Below are 16,997 nucleotides of genomic sequence, written 5' to 3'. Positions count from 1 at the left end.
ATGGTCCACACTGCAGCCACGGTGCGCCGGTGGTGGAGGGAGGGAATGTTTAAAGGTGGTGGATGGGGTGCCGATCAAGCGGGCTGCTTTGTCCTGGATGGCCTCCTCCTGTTCCTACTGCAACAGGCTCGAGGGGCTGAATGGCCTCCTCCTGTTCCTAAAGTAACAGGCTCGAGGGGGCTGAACGGCCTCCTCCTGTTCCTAATGTAACAGGCCCGAGGGGCTGAACGGCCTCCTCCTGTTCCTAATGTAACAGGCTCGAGGGGCTGAACGGCCTCCTCCTGTTCCTAATGTAACAGGCTCGAGGGGGCTGAATGGCCTCCTCCTGTTCCTAATGTAACAGGCTCGAGGGGCTGAATGGCCTCCTCCTGTTCCTAATGTAACAGGCTCGAGGTGGGCTGAACGGCCTCCTCCTGTTCCTAATGTAACAGGCCCGAGGTGGGCTGAACGGCCTCCTCCTGTTCCTAATGTAACAGGCTCGAGGGGGCTGAATGGCCTCCTCCTGTTCCTAATGTAACAGGCTCGAGGGGCTGAACGGCCTCCTCCTGTTCCTAATGTAACAGGCTTGAGGGGCTGAATGGCCTCCTCCTGTTCCTAATGTAACAGGCTCGAGGGGCTGAATGGCCTCCTCCTGTTCCTAATGTAACAGGCTCGAGGGGCTGAACGGCCTCCTCCTGTTCCTAATGTAACAGGCTCGAGGAGGCTGAACGGCCTCCTCCTGTTCCTAGTGTAACAGGCTTGAGGGGCTGAATGGCCTCCTCCTGTTCCTAATGTAACAGACTCGAGGGGCTGAACGGCCTCCTCCTGTTCCTAATGTAACAGGCTTGAGGGGCTGAACGGCCTCCTCCTGTTCCTAATGTAACAGGCTCGAGGGGCTGAATGGCCTCCTCCTGTTCCTAATGTAACAGGCTTGAGGGGCTGAACGGCCTCCTCCTGTTCCTAGTGTAACAGGCTTGAGGGGCTGAATGGCCTCCTTCTGTTCCTAATGTAACAGACTCGAGGGGCTGAACGGCCTCCTCCTGTTCCTAATGTAACAGGCTCGAGGGGCTGAATGGCCTCCTCCTGTTCCTAATGTAACAGGCTCGAGGGGGCTGAACGGCCTCCTCCTGTTCCTAATGTAAGAGGCTCGAGGGGCCGAACGGCCTCCTCCTGTTCCTATGGTTGGGGCCTATAGGTGACTCGAAAGACCGCCACTAAGGATGACGCCCTTCACCACACGGACTGCAGTGGTTCAAGACGGCGGCTCACCACCACCTTCTCGAGGGCAATTAGGGGACGGGCAATAAACGCCGGCCTTGCCAGCGACGCCCACATCCCGTGAGCGAATATGAATCCCTATAAGTGACCGCACAGGCACGATGGGCCGAATGGCCTCCTTCTGTGCTGTAAGATTCTTACAATTAAGAACATAAGAAATAGGAGCGGGATTCGGCCCCCTCGAGCCTGCTCCGCCATTCAATAAGATCACGGCTGACCTTCGACCTCAACTCCACTTTCCCACCCCGATCCCTCGATTCCCCTCGAGTCCAAAAATCTCTCGATCTCAGCCTTGAATAGACTCAACGACTGAGCCTCCACAGCCCTCTGGGGCAGAGAATTCCAAAGATTCACCGCCCTCTGAGTGAAGAAATTCCTCCTCATCTCACTCCTGAATGGCCGACCCCTTATCCTGAGACTGTGACCCCTGGTTCGAGACTCTCCAGCCAGGGGGGAAACAGCCTCTCAGCATCTACCCTGTCAATCCCCCCCCCTCAGAATCTGATATGATTCAATGAGATCACCTCTCATTCTCCTAAACTCCAGAGAGTATCGGCCCAATCTACTCAATCTCTCCTCGTAGGACAATCCCTCTCATCCCAGGGATCAGTCTAGTGAACCTTCGTTGCTCCGCCTCCAAGGCAAGTATATCCTTCCTCAGATAAGGAGTCCAGAACTGTGCCCAGTATTAAATCCCAGTGGTGAACAATCCCTCTGTGCTGTGTTTCCATTGCAGGTGGTTACTACCCAGTGAAGATCGGAGACCTGTTCAATGGGCGCTACCACGTGGTGAGAAAGCTGGGCTGGGGCCATTTCTCCACCGTCTGGCTGTGCTGGGACATTCAGTGAGTATGGGACGGGGAGGGGGAGCATGGCTGGGTGACGAGGTTGATTTGATAGCGCGGGATCTGGGGGGGTGGTCCTGGTACACAACGCAGAAGGCTAGCGTGCAAGGTACAGCAAGCAAATTAGGATGGCAAAAGGCATGTTGGCCTTTATTGCAACGGGGGGTTGGAGTATAAGAGTGAGGAGGTCTTGCTGCAATTGTACAGGGCTTTGGTGAGACCACACCTGGAGTACTGTACCCTGATGCCCTTGTCCCATTTTGCCCGTAGCCGGAAGCGGTTCCTGGCACTGAAGGTGGTGAAGAGCGCACCACATTACACCGAGACTGCGCTCGACGAGATCAAGCTTCTCAAGTGTGTGAGTTCCTGTTTTCTCTTTTATTGTCCCGCAGAGCTGCCTGACCAGAGTTACTCCCATCCCACAGAAAGACAGTGAGGGGCTCCCTCAGTACCGCCCCTCCGACAGTGCAGCGCTCCCTTAGTACCGCCCCTCCGACAGTGCGGAGCTCCCTCAGTACCATCCCTCCAACAGGGCGGCGCTCCCTCAGTACCGCCCCTCCGACAGTGCGGCGCTCCCTCAGTACCGCCCCTCCGACAGTGCGGCGCTCCCTCAGTACCGCCCCTCCGACAGTGCGGCGCTCCCTCAGTACCGCCCCTCCGACAGTGCGGCGCTCCCTCAGTACCGCCCCTCCGACAGTGCGGAGCTCCCTCAGCACTGCCCCTCCGACAGTGCGGCGCTCCCTCAGCACTGCCCCTCCGACAGTGTGGCGCTCCCTCAGTACCGCCCCTCCGACAGTGCGGCGCTCCCTCAGTACCGCCCCTCCGACAGTGCGGCGCTCCCTCAGTACTGCCCCTCCGACAGTGCGGCGCTCCCTCAGTACTGCCCCTCCGACAGTGCGGCGTTCCCTCAGTAGCGCCCCTCCGACAGTGTGGCACTCCCTCAGTACCGCCCCTCCGACAGTGCGCCGTTCCCTCAGTACCGCCCCTCCGACAGTGCGGCGCTCCCTCAGTACCGCCCCTCCGACAGTGCGGCGCTCCCTCAGTACCGCCCCTCCGACAGTGCGGCGTTCCCTCAGTACTGGCACTTGGCTGGATTATAAGCCTCGAGTCGATGAAGTGGGGAGTCATACACACGACCTTCTGACTCTTTCACCTCTGGGACCAGAGCTACCCCTCGTCTTGGGCGCACTTTTCATAACAGTCCCACTGACCCTGCGAGAGATGGTCGCTATGCCATGTCGGGATGTGATTTTTTGAAATTGGTTCCCTCTCTCAAATCTCCTCAGGTGCGAGACAGCGACCCCAGTGACCCCAAGAGAGAGATGATTGTGCAACTGATTGACGATTTCAAAATCTCGGGCGTGAATGGTCTCCGTATCCTTTCCTTGTGTTGCGCCCCGGTTTAAAACGCGTGTCTGCGATTCCATCACTCCGCCTTTGGCGACCGCGCCAGGACCCCAAGCTGTGAAATTCCCTCCCTAAACCCCTCCCTCTCTCTCTCTCTCTCTCTCTCTCTCTCTCTCTCCTCCTTTAAGACGCTGCTTAACACCAACGCCTTCGATCCAGCTTCTGGTCGCATGTCGCCTGCATGGATTGAAAATTGGTTAACAGACAGGAAACTGAGAGTAGGAATAAAGGGATCTTTTTCGGGGTGGCAGGCGGTGACTAGTGGGGTACCGCAGGGATCAGTGCTTGGGCCCCAGCTATTCACAATATCTATCAATGATTTGGATGAGGGAACCAAATGTAATATTTCCAAGTTTGCTGACGACAGGAAACTAGGTGGGATTGTGAGTTGTGAGGAGGATGCAAAGAGGCTTCAAGGTGATTTAGACAAGTTGAGTGAGTGGGCAAATACATGGCAGTGGATAAATGTGAAGTTATCCACTTCGATAGGAAAAACAGAAAGGCAGATTATTATTTAAATGGTGATAGATTGGGAAATGCTGATGTACAAAGGGACCTGGGTGTCCTTGTACACCAGTCACTGAAAGCAAACATGCAGGTGCAGCAAGCAGTTAGGAAGGCAAATGGTATGTTGGCCTTCATTGCGAGAGGATTCGAGTACAGGAGCAAGGATGTCTTACTACAGTTATACAGGGCCTTGGTGAGACCACACCTGGAGTACTGTGTGCAGTTTTGGTCCCCTTACCTAAGAAAGGATATACTTGCCGTAGAGGGAGTGCAGCGAAGGTTCACCAGACTGATTCCTGGGATGGCAGGACTGTCGTATGAGGAGAGATTGGGTCGACGAGGCCTGTATTCACTAGAGTTTAGAAGAATGAGAGGGGATCTCATTGAAACGTTTAAAATTCTGACCGGGCTAGACAGACTGGATGCAGGGAGGATGTTTCCCCTGGCTGGGGGGGTCTAGAACGAGGGGTCACAGTCTCAGGATACGGGGTAGGACATTTAGGACTGAGATGAGGAGAAATGTCTTCACTCAGAGGGTGGTGAACCTGTGGAATTCTCTACCACAGAAGGCTGTGGAGGCCAAGTCGCTGAATATATTTAAGACGGAGAGAGATAGATTTCTAGACACAAAAGACATCATGGGGTATGGGGAGAGAGCGGGAATATGGTATTGAGATAGAGGATCAGCCATGATCATGTTGAATGGCGGAGCAGGCTCGAAGGGCCGAATGGCCGACTCCTGCTCCTAGTTTTCTATGTTTCTAATATCTCCGTACATGGCTTGGCGTCTGATCGACGTTCCTGTGAATCGCCTCGGGGCATTGAAGGCGCCGGATAAATGCAAGACGTCGTTGGGAACTCACCCAGCTTAGGCTCAGCGAGTGTGGACGCGAGGGGAACGATTTGATCGAGGCTGTGTTTACCTGGCGCGATTATTTCAACTGGATGGGGCAGGGAGGGGCCAGGTTCCGCGCTCAGTTAGAGGGCGGGAGATTCGCTGAATCCCTTCCGGCGTGAGATGGACCTTCTGGCCGAGGTGGAGAGAGAGAGAGAGAGAGACAGAGAGAGAGAGACAGAGAGAGAGACAGAGAGAGAGACAGAGAGACAGAGACAGAGAGAGACCAGTAAACTAAGAGTATATATAAATAATGCGAATGTATATTTATACACTCAGGGATATACCTGTTTATGCACTGTACGAATAGAACTGCGTTTATGTGTTCAACCATAAATGTATTTGATGCTTTGGCAACATAAGATGTACCTTATCATGCCAATAAAGCGATTTGAATTGAATTGAATTGAATTGATGCTCCTTGACTGCCCCCCGGTGGCCTGTGATGGTCACACCCTGCCGCGGTCAGTTTGTCGCGTGGCATTGCTTCGGGCACGAGCCTCGCGACTGAAAAATCCCAGGCCCGGGCACTGCCGGTCACTGATGGACACGCGCCAACATAAACGCACGGGAACGAGGCAGGACAAAAGACCCACTGGTCCATCCAGCCTGTCTCGTAATCGCTGGGACGTGTCCCGCACACCCCACCCACCCGGAGCTGCGCGGTCCGGTCTCCGGGGAGGGGCGTCAGAAAAAATCTGGGAAATCCTTTTGTTTATTCATTCCTGGGATGTGGGCATCGCTGGTGAGGCCCAGCATTTATTGCCCATCCCTAATCGCCCTTGAGAAGGTGGTGGTGAGCCACCTTCTTGAACCGCTGCAGTCCCGTGTGGTGAAGGTGCTCCCACAGCGCTGTTAGGGAGGGAGTTCCAGGATTTTGACCCAGCGACGATGAAGGAACGGCCGATATATTTCCAAGTCGGGATGGTGTGTGACTCGGAGGGGAACTTGGAGGTGGTGGTGTTCCCACGCGCCTGCTGCCCTTGTCCTTCTAGGTGGAAGAGGTGGCGGGTTTGGGAGGTGCTGCCGAAGAAGCCTTGGCGAGTTGCTGCAGTGCATCTTGTAGATGGTCCACACTGCAGACACAGTGCGCCGGTGGTGGAGGGAGTGAATGTTTAAGGTGGTGGATGGGGTGCCGATCAAGCGGGCTGCTTTGTCCTGGACCTCTTTCGGCGATGGACACTAGTCCAGGCGTTCACACTTTACAGGAGGCATGACCACTTGTACGAGCTGTCTCTCTCTCTCTCTCTCTCTCTCTCTCTCTCTCTCTCTCTCTCTCTCTCTCTCTCTCTCTCTCTGTCTCTCTCTCTCTCTCTCTCTCTGTCTCTGTCTCTCTCTCTCTGTCTGTCTCTCTCTGTCTCTCTCTCTCTCTGTCTCTCTCTCTGTCTCTCTCTCTCTGTCTCTCTCTGTCTCTCTCTCTCTGTCTCTGTCTCTCTCTCTCTCTCTCTGTCTCTCTCTCTCTCTGTCTCTCTCTCTCTCTCTCTGTCTCACTCTGTCTCACTCTGTCTCTCTCTCTCTCTCTGTCTCTCTGTCTCTCTCTGTCTCTCTCTCTCTCTGTCTCTCTCTGTCTGTCTCTGTCTCTCTCTCTCTCTCTGTCTCTCTCTCTCTCTGTCTGTCTGTCTCTGTCTCTGTCTCCCACTCTCTCTCTCTCTCTCTCTGTGTCTCTGTCTCTCTCTCTCTCTCTCTCTGTCTCACTCTGTCTCTCTCTGTCTCTCTGTCTCTCTGTCTCTCTCTGTCTCTCTCTCTCTCTCTGTCTCTCTCTGTCTCTCTCTCTCTCTCCCTCTCTCTCTGTCTCTCTCTCTCTCTCTGTCTGTCTCTGTCTCTGTCTCCCACTCTCTCTCTCTCTCTCTCTCTCTCTGTGTCTCTGTCTCTCTCTGTCTCTCTCTCCCTCTCTCTCTCTGTCTCTCTGTCTCTGGGTTCCCCATGCAGGGATGATTTAATGTTACTGCTGGCACTTCTCCTTCACTCTCTCAGATGTGTGCATGGTGTTTGAGGTGCTGGGACATCAGCTGCTGAAGTGGATTATCAAGTCCAATTACCAGGGCCTTCCCATCCCCTGCGTCAAAAGCATCCTGCGTCAGGTAAGGGAAACACTCGCAGGGCAGGTACAGCACGGGTTAGATACAGAGTAAAGCTCCCTCTACACTGTCCCATCAAACACTCCCAGGGCAGGTACAGCACGCGTTAGATACAGAGTAAAGCTCCCTCTACACTGTCCCCATCAAACACTCCCAGGGCAGGTACAGCATGGGTTAGATACAGAGTAAAACTCCCTCTACACTGTCCCCATCAAACACTCCCAGGGCAGGTACAGCACGAGTTAGATACAGAGTAAAGCTCCCTCTACACTGTCCCATCAAACACTCCCAGGGTAGGTACAGCACGGGTTAGATACAGAGTAAAGCTCCCTCTACACTTCACAGGTTGATAGAAACCCCACAGTGCAGATAGAGGCCATTTCGGTCCATCGAGCCTGCACCGACACATATCCCACCCTATCCCCGTAACCCCACGTATTTAATCCCCCTAACACTAAGGGTCAATTTATCATAGCCAATCATCCTAACCTGCACATCTTTGGACTGTCCCCATCAAACACTCCCAGGGCAGGTACAGCACGGGTTAGATACAGAGTAAAGCTCCCTCTACACTGTCCCATCAAACACTCCCAGGGCAGGTACAGCACGGGTTAGATACAGAGTAAAGCTCCCTCTACACTGTCCCATCAAACACTCCCAGGGCAGGTACAGCACAAGATAGATACAGAGTAAAGCTCCCTCTACACTGTCCCATCAAACACTCCCAGGGCAGGTACAGCACGGGTTAGATACAGAGTAAAGTTCCCTCTACACTGTCCCCATCAAACACTCCCAGGGAAGGTACAGCACGGGTTAGATACAGAGTAAAGCTCCCTCTACACTGTCCCCATCAAACACTCCCAGGGCAGGTACAGCACGGGTTAGATACAGAGTAAAGCTCCCTCTACACTGTCCCATCAAACACTCCCAGGGCAGGTACAGCACGGGTTAGATACAGAGTAAAGCTACCTCTACACTGTCCCATCAAACACTCCCAGGGCAGGTACAGCATGGGTTAGATACAGAGTAAAGCTCCCTCTACACTGTCCCATCAAACACTCCCAGGGCAGGTACAGCACGGGTTAGATACAGAGTAAAGCTCCCTCTACACTGTCCCCATCAAACACTCCCAGGGCAGGTACAGCACGGGGTTAGATACAGAGTAAAGCTCCCTCTACACTGTCCCATCAAAGAATCCCAGGGCAGGTACAGCACGGGTTAAATACAGAGTAAAGCTCCCTCTACACTGTCCCCATCAAACACTCCCAGGGCAGGTACAGCACGGGGTTAGATACAGAGTAAAGCTCCCTCTACACTGTCCCATCAAACACTCCCAGGGCACGTACAGTACGGGTCAGATACAGAGTAAAGCTCCCTCTACACTGTCCCATCAAACACTCCCAGGGCAGGTACAGCGCGGGTTAGATACAGAGTAAAGCTCCCTCTACACTGTCCCATCAAACACTCCCAGGGCAGGTACAGCACGGGTTAGATACAGAGTAAAGCTCCCTCTACACTGTCCCATCAAACACTCCCAGGGCAGGTACAGCACGGGTTAGATACAGAGTAAAGCTCCCTCTACACTGTCCCATCAAACACTCCCAGGGCAGGTACAGCACGGGGTTAGATACAGAGTAAAGCTCCCTCTACACTGTCCCCATCAAACACTCCCAGGGCAGGTACAGCACAGGGTTAGATACAGAGTAAAGCTCCCTCCACACTGTCCCATCAAACACTCCCAGGGCAGGTAAAGCACAGGGTTAGATACAGAGTAAAGCTCCCTCCACACTGTCCCATCAAACACTCCCAGGGCAGGTAAAGCACAGGGTTAGATACAGAGTAAAGCTCCCTCTACACTGTCCCCATCAAACACTCCCAGGGCAGGTACAGCACAGGGTTAGATACAGAGTAAAGCTCCCTCCACACTGTCCCATCAAACACTCCCAGGGCAGGTAAAGCACAGGGTTAGATACAGAGTAAAGCTCCCTCGACACTGTCCCATCAAACACTCCCAGGGCAGGTACAGCACAGGGTTAGATACAGAGTAAAGCTCCCTCCACACTGTCCCATCAAACACTCCCAGGGCAGGTACAGCACGGGTTAGATACAGAGTAAAGCTCCCTCTACACTGTCCCATCAAACGCTCCCAGGGCAGGTACAGCATGGGTGAGATACAGAGTAAAGCTTCCTCTACACTGTCCTCATCAAACACTCCCAGGGCAGGTACAGCATGGGTTCGATACAGAGTAAAGCTCCCTCTACACTGTCCCATCAAACACTCCCAGGGCAGGTACAGCACGGGTCCGATACAGAGTAAAGCTCCCTCTACACTGTCCCATCAAACACTCCCAGGGCAGGTACAGCACGGGTTAGATACAGAGTGAAGCTCCCTCTACACTGTCCCCATCAAACACTCCCAGGGCAGGTACAGCACGGGTTAGATACAGAGTAAAGCTCCCTCTACACTGTCCCATCAAACACTCCTAGGGCAGGTACAGCACGGGTTAGATACAAAGTAAAGCTCATTCTACACTGTCCCATCAAACACTCCCAGGGCAGGTACAGCACGGGTTAGATACAGAGTAAAGCTCCCTCTACACTGTCCCCATCAAACACTCCCAGGGCAGGTACAGCACGGGTTGGATACAGAGTAAAGCTCCCTCTACACTGTCCCATCAAACACTCCCAGGGCAGGTACAGCACGGGGTTAGATACCGAGTAAAGCTCCCTCTACACTGTCCCATCAAACACTCCCAGGGCAGGTACAGCACGGGTTAGATACAGAGTAAAGCTCCCTCTACACTGTCCCCATCAAACACTCCCAGGGCAGGTACAGCACGGGTTAGATACAGAGTAAAGCTCCCTCTACACTGTCCCATCAAACACTCCTAGGGCAGGAACAGCACGGGGTTAGATACAGAGTAAAGCTCCCTCTACACTGTCGCATCAAACACTCCCAGGGCAGGTACAGCACGGGGTCAGATACAGAGTGAAGCACCCTCTACACTGTCCCATCAAACACTCCCAGGGCAGGTACAGCACGGGGTTAGATACCGAGTAAAGCTCCCTCTACACTGTCCCATCAAACACGCCCAAGGCAGGCACAGCACGGGTTAGATACAGAGTAAAGCTCCTTCTCCACTGTCCCCATCAAACACTCCCAGGGTAGCTGCAGCACGGGGTTAGATACAGAGTAAAGCTCCCTCCACACTGTCCCATCAAACACTCCTAGGGCAGGAACAGCACGGGGTTAGATACAGAGTAAAGCTCCCTCTACACTGTCGCATCAAACACTCCCAGGGCAGGTACAGCACGGGGTCAGATACAGAGTGAAGCACCCTCTACACTGTCCCATCAAACACTCCCAGGGCAGGTACAGCACGGGGTTAGATACCGAGTAAAGCTCCCTCTACACTGTCCCATCAAACACTCCCAGGGCAGGTACAGCACGGGTTAGATACAGAGTAAAGCTCCCTCTACACTGTCCCCATCAAACACTCCCAGGGCAGGTACAGCACGGGTTAGATACAGAGTAAAGCTCCCTCTACACTGTCCCATCAAACACTCCTAGGGCAGGAACAGCACGGGGTTAGATACAGAGTAAAGCTCCCTCTACACTGTCGCATCAAACACTCCCAGGGCAGGTACAGCACGGGGTCAGATACAGAGTGAAGCACCCTCTACACTGTCCCATCAAACACTCCCAGGGCAGGTACAGCACGGGGTTAGATACCGAGTAAAGCTCCCTCTACACTGTCCCATCAAACACGCCCAGGGCAGGCACAGCACGGGTTAGATACAGAGTAAAGCTCCTTCTCCACTGTCCCCATCAAACACTCCCAGGGTAGCTGCAGCACGGGGTTAGATACAGAGTAAAGCTCCCTCCACACTGTCCCATCAAACACTCCCAGGGCAGGTACAGCACAGGTTAGATACAGAGTAAAGCTCCCTCTACACTGTCCCATCTAACACTCCCAGGGCAGGTACAGCACGGGTTAGATACAGAGTAAAGCTCCCTCTACACTGGCCCATCAAACACTCCCAGGGCAGGTACAGCACGGGTTAGATAGAGAGTGAAGCTCCCTCTACACTGTCCCGTCAAACACTCCAGGGCCGGCACAGCACGGGTTGGATACAGAGTAAAGCTCCCTCTACACTGTCCCATCAAACACTCCCAGGGCAGGTACAGCACGGGTTAGATACAGAGTAAAGCTCCCTCTACACTGTCCCATCAAACACTCCTAGGGCATGTACAGCACGGGTTAGATACAGAGTAAAGCTCCCTCTACACTGTCCCATCAAACACTCCCAGGGCAGGTACAGCACGGGTTAGATACAGAGTAAAGCTCCCTCTACACTGTCCCATCAAACACTCCCAGGGCAGGTACAGCACGGGGTTAGATACAGAGTAAAGCTCCCTCTACACTGTCCCCATCAAACACGCCCAGGGCAGGTACAGCATGGGTTAGATACAGAGTAAAGCTCCCTCTACACTGTCCCATCAAACACTCCCAGGGCAGGTACAGCATGGGGTTAGATACAGAGTAAAGCTCCCTCTACACTGTCCCATCAAACACTCCTAGGGCAGGTACAGCACGGGTTAGATACAGAGTAAATCTCCCTCTACACTGTCCCCATCAAACACTCCCAGGGCAGGTACAGCACGGGTTAGATACAGAGTAAAGCTCCCTCTACACTGTCCCATCAAACACTCCCAGGGCACGTACAGCACGGGTTAGATACAGAGTAAAGCTCCCTCTACACTGTCCCATCAAACACACCCAGGGCAGGTACAGCACGGGGTTAGATACAGAGTAAAGCTCCCTCTACACTGTCCCCATCAAACACTCCCAGGGCAGGTACAGCATGGGTTAGAAACAGAGTAAAGCTCCCTCTACACTGTCCCATGAAACACTCCCAGGGCAGGTACAGCACGGGGTTCGACACAGAGTAAAGCTCCCTCTACACTGTCCCATCAAACACTCCTAGGGCAGCTGCAGCACGGGTTAGATACAGAGTAAAGCTCCCTCTACACTGTCCCATCAAACACTCCCAGGGCACGTACAGCACGGGTTAGATACAGAGTAAAGCTCCCTCTACACTGTCCCATCAAACACACCCAGGGCAGGTACAGCACGGGGTTAGATACAGAGTAAAGCTCCCTCTACACTGTCCCCATCAAACACTCCCAGGGCAGGTACAGCATGGGTTAGATACAGAGTAAAGCTCCCTCTACACTGTCCCATGAAACACTCCCAGGGCAGGTACAGCACGGGGTTAGATACAGAGTAAAGCTCCCTCTACACTGTCCGCATCAAACACGCCCAGGGCAGGTACAGCACGGGTTAGATACAGAGTAAAGCTCCCTCTACACTGTCCGCATCAAACACTCCCAGGGCAGGTACAGCACGGGTTAGATACAGAGTAAAGCTCCCTCTACACTGTCCGCATCAAACACGCCCAGGGCAGGTACAGCACGGGTTAGATACAGAGTAAAGCTCCCTCTACACTGTCCCCATCAAACACTCCCAGGGCAGGTACAGCATGGGTTAAAGTTCAGGTACTGGGAATGAATGAGCTAGAGTAGGAGACGGAATGAGTCCCGATCCCAGCACAGTAAGGAGGGCGCAGGAAGGTGGGTGTATAAGAACCTAAGAAATAGGAGCAGGAGTCGGCCATTCGGCCCCTCGAGCCTGCTCCGCCATTCAGTAAGATCACGGCTGATCATCGACCTCAACTCCACTCTCCCGCCCGATCCCTCGATTCCCCTCGAGTCCAAAAATCTCTCGATCTCAGCCTTGAATAGACTCAACGACTGAGCCTCCACAGCCCTCTGGGGCAGAGAATTCCAAAAATTCACCGCCCTCTGAGTGAAGAAATTCCTCCTCATCTCAGTCCTAAAATGGCCGACCCCTTATCCTGAGACTGTGACCCCTGGTTCTAGACACTCCAGCCAGGGGGAAATGGAGCGTAGGACACAGATCTTTCAAATCCAAGGCTTAAGAACGTAAGAAATGGAAGCGGGAGTAGGCCGTCCGGCCCTGTTGCCCTGTGTGTGTGTGTGTTTGTTTGTGTCGCTTTCTGTCCCTGTGGTAATCGGTTTTCAGTCACTCCCCGTCTCACACCCGCTAAACTCCGATCCCACCTCCCAACACTTCGCTCTAACCTCTGCGTGATGTCAGGAAGCACTTTTTCACACAAAGGGTGGTGGCAATCTGGAACTCTCCCCCACAAAAAGCTGTCGAGGCTGGGGGTCAATTGGAGCTTTCAAGACTGAGATTGATAGATTTTTGTTGGGTCAGGGGATCGAGGCTTACAGAACCAAGGCGAGCAGATGGAGTTAAGATACAGATCAGCCGTGATCTGATTGAATGGCGGAACAGGCTCGAGGGGGCTGAATGGCCTCCTCCTGTTCCTAATGTAACAGGCTCGAGGGGGCTTAATGGCCTCCTCCTGTTCCTAATGTAACAGGCTCGAGGGGCTGAACGGCCTCCTCCTGTTCCTAATGTAACAGGCTCGAGGGGCTGAACGGCCTCCTCCTGTTCCTAATGTAACAGGCTCGAGGGGGCTGAACGGCCTCCTCCTGGTCCTAATGTAACAGGCTCGAGGGGGCTGAACGGCCTCCTCCTGGTCCTAATGTTCCGAATGTAACAGGCTCGAGGGGCTGAACGGCCTCCTCCTGTTCCTAATGTAACAGGCTCGAGGGGGCTGAATGGCCTCCTCCTGTTCCTAATGTAACAGGCTCGAGGGGCTGAATGGCCTCCTCCTGTTCCTAATGCAACAGGCTCGAGGGGCTGAATGGCCTCCTCCTGATCCTAATGTAACAGGCTCGAGGTGGGCTGAACGGCCTCCTCCTGTTCCTAATGTAACAGGCTCGAGGGGGCTGAACGGCCTCCTCCTGATCCTAATGTAACAGGCTCGAGGGGCTGAATGGCCTCCTCCTGTTCCAAATGTAACAGGCTCTAGGGGGGCTGAACGGCCTCCTCCTGTTCCTAATGTAACAGGCTCGAGGGGGCTAAATGGCCTCCTGTTCCTAATGTAACAGGCTCGAGGGGCTGAATGGCCTCCTCCTGTTCCTAATGTAACAGGCTCGAGGGGGCTGAATGGCCTCCTCCTGTTCCTAATGTAACAGGCTCGAGGGGCTGAACGGCCTCCTCCTGTTCCTAATGTAACAGGCCCCAGGGCTGAACGGCCTCCTCCTGTTCCTAATGTAACAGGCTCGAGGGGGGGCTGAACGGTCTCCTCCTGTTCCTAATGTAACAGGCTCGAGGTGGGGCTGAACGACCTCCTTCTGTTCCTAATGTAACAGGCTCGAGGGGCTAAATGGCCTCCTGTTCCTAATGTAACAGGCTCTAGGGGGGCTGAACGGCCTCCTCCTGTTCCTAATGTAACAGGCTCGAGGGGCTGAACGGCCTCCTCCTGTTCCTGTGTAACAGGCTCGAGGGGCTGAACGGCCTCCTCCTGTTCCTAATGTAACAGGCTCGAGGGGCTGAACGGCCTCCTCCTGTTCCTAATGTAACAGGCTCGAGGGGCTGAATGGCCTCCTCCTGTTCCTAATGTAACAGGCTCGAGGGGGCTGAACGGCCTCCTCCTGTTCCTATGTTCCGAGGTAGAAGGGGTCCCTGTAGCTTTGGCGGTGCCGGAGTCAGTGCCTCGCTCTATAATGCCTGTTTCCCTTTTCTTCCCGCCGGCCCCAGGTTCTCCAAGGTCTCCATTACCTGCACACCAAGTGTAAGATCATCCACACGGACATCAAGCCGGAGAACATCCTCCTGACGGTGGACGACGTCTACGTCAGGCGTCTAGCCGCCGAGGCAACCATGTGGCAACAGTCTGGAGCCCCTCCCCCGTCCGGATCCTCAGGTACGGACTTCCTCTTTCTCAAACACACACACACACGCGCGCCAGCCTTCAAAAGTGGCCGGGCTGTTCGATCAGCCCGTCGAAAAGAAGCCTACGGGATCCTGGGCTTTGCCAATTGAATCGCTCAGCGCAGGAGGAGGCCAGTCGGCCCATCGTGCCTGTGCCGGCTCATTGAACGAGCTCTCCAATCAGTCCCACTCCCCCCTGCTTTTTCCCCACAGCCCGGCACATTTTTCCCCTTCAAGTATTTCTCCAATTCCCCCTTTTGAAAGTTACTATTGAATCTGCTCCCACCGCCCTTTCAGGCAGCGCGTTCCAGATCACAACAACTCGCTGCGTAAAAAACACTCATCACCGGTATAATGTTGCACCAGCCACATTTCTACAGGGGCGGTACTGAGGGAGCACCGCACTGTCGGAGGGGCGGTACTGAGAGAGCGTCGCACCGTCGGAGGGGCGGTACCGAGGGAGCGCCGCACTGTCGGAGCAGCGGTACTGAGGGAGCGCCGCACTGTCGGAGGGGCGGTACTGTGGGAGCACCGCACTGTCGGAGGGGCGGTACTGAGAGAGCGCCGCACTGTCGGAGGGGCGGTACCGAGGGAGCGCCGCACTGTCGGAGCAGCAGTACTGAGGGAGCGCCGCACTGTCGGAGGGGCAGTACTGAGGGAGTGCCGCACTGTCGGAGGGGCAGTGCTGAGGGAGCACCGCACTGTCGGAGGGGCAGTGCTGAGGGAGCGCCGCACTGTCGGTGGGGCAGTGCTGAGGGAGCGCCGCACTGTCGGAGGGGCGGTACTGAGGGAGCACCGCACTGTTGGAGGGGCAGTACTGAGGGAGCGCCGCACTGTCGGAGGGGGGGTACTGAGGGAGCGCTGCACTGTCGGAGGGGCGGTACTGAGGGAGCGCCACACTGTCGGAGGGGCGGTACTGAGGGAGCGCCGCACTGTCGGAGGGGCGGTACTGAGGGAGCGCCGCACTGTCGGAGGGGCGGTACTGAGGGAGCACCGCACTGTCTTTCTGTGGGGTGGGAGTAACTCTGGTCAGGCAGCAAAAGAGAAAACAGGAACTCGCACACTTGAGAAGCTTGATCTCGTCGAGCGCAGTCTCGGTGTAATGTGGTGCGCTCTTCACCACCTTCAGTACCAGGAACCGCTTCCGGCTACGGGCAAAATGGGACAAGGGCATCAGGGCACAGTACTCCAGGTATGGTCTCACCAAAGCCCTGTACAATTGCAGCAAGACCTCCTCACTCTTATACTCCAACCCCCCGTTGCAATAAAGGCCAACATGCCTTTTGCCTTCCTCATTTGCCTGCTGTACCTTGCACGCTAGCCTACTGCGTTACGTGTACCAGGAGCCCCCCGCACCCCAGATCCTGCGCTATCAAATCAACCGCGTCACCCAGCCATGCTCCCCCTCCCCGTCCCATAGTCACTGAATGTCCCAGCACAGCCAAACGGTGGAGAAATGGCCCCAGCCGCACTGTCGGAGGGGGGGTACTGAGGGAACGCCGCACTATCGGAGGGGCAGTACTGAGGGAGCGCCGCACTGTCGGAGGGGCGGTACTGAGGGAACGCCGCACTGTCGGAGGGGCAGTACTGAGGGAGCGCCGCACTGTGGGGAGTGCCGCACTGTCGGAGGTGCGGTACTGAGGGAGCGCCGCACTGTGGGGAGCGCCGCACTGTCGGAGGTGCGGTACTGAGGGAGCGCCGCACTGTGGGGAGCGCCGCACTGTCGGAGGGGCGGTTCTGAGGGAGCGCCGCACTGTCGGAGGGGCAGTACGGAGGGAGCGCCGCACTGTCGGAGGGGCGGTTCTGAGGGAGCGCCGCACTGTCGGTGGGGCAGTGCTGAGGGAGCGCCGCACTGTCGGAGGGGCGGTACTGAGGGAGCACCGCACTGTTGGAGGGGCAGTACTGAGGGAGCGCCGCACTGTCGGAGGGGGGGTACTGAGGGAGCGCTGCACTGTCGGAGGGGCAGTACTGAGGGAGCGCCGCACTGTCGGAGGGGCGGTACTGAGGGAGCGCCGCACTGTCGGAGGGGCAGTACTGAGGGAGCGCCGCACTGTCGGAGGGGCGGTACTGAGGGAGCGCCGCACTGTCGGGGCAGTACTGAGGGAGCGCCGCACTGTCGGAGGGGCGGTACTGAGGG

At 55.4% G+C, this 16,997-nt stretch overlaps 1 protein-coding gene across 1 annotated transcript in view; it reads left to right on the top strand.

Annotated features, from left to right (window-relative positions):
• The window catches only part of srpk3 (SRSF protein kinase 3), a 40,704-nt gene that overhangs the window by 11,257 nt on the left and 12,450 nt on the right, over positions 1 to 16,997 (top strand). The window contains 5 exon segments of the mRNA XM_085978918.1: positions 1,994 to 2,102; positions 2,373 to 2,460; positions 3,389 to 3,476; positions 6,886 to 6,992; positions 14,687 to 14,852. Coding sequence (XP_085835044.1) covers positions 1,994 to 2,102; positions 2,373 to 2,460; positions 3,389 to 3,476; positions 6,886 to 6,992; positions 14,687 to 14,852 — 558 coding nt within the window.

This window comes from Somniosus microcephalus, unplaced genomic scaffold, assembly GCF_052327205.1.
Source record: "Somniosus microcephalus isolate GS21.2 unplaced genomic scaffold, FLI_Smic_1.0 unresolved_chr7, whole genome shotgun sequence".
Taxonomy (NCBI): Eukaryota; Metazoa; Chordata; class Chondrichthyes; order Squaliformes; family Somniosidae; genus Somniosus; species Somniosus microcephalus.
This window is presented reverse-complemented; position numbering and strand designations above follow the sequence as displayed.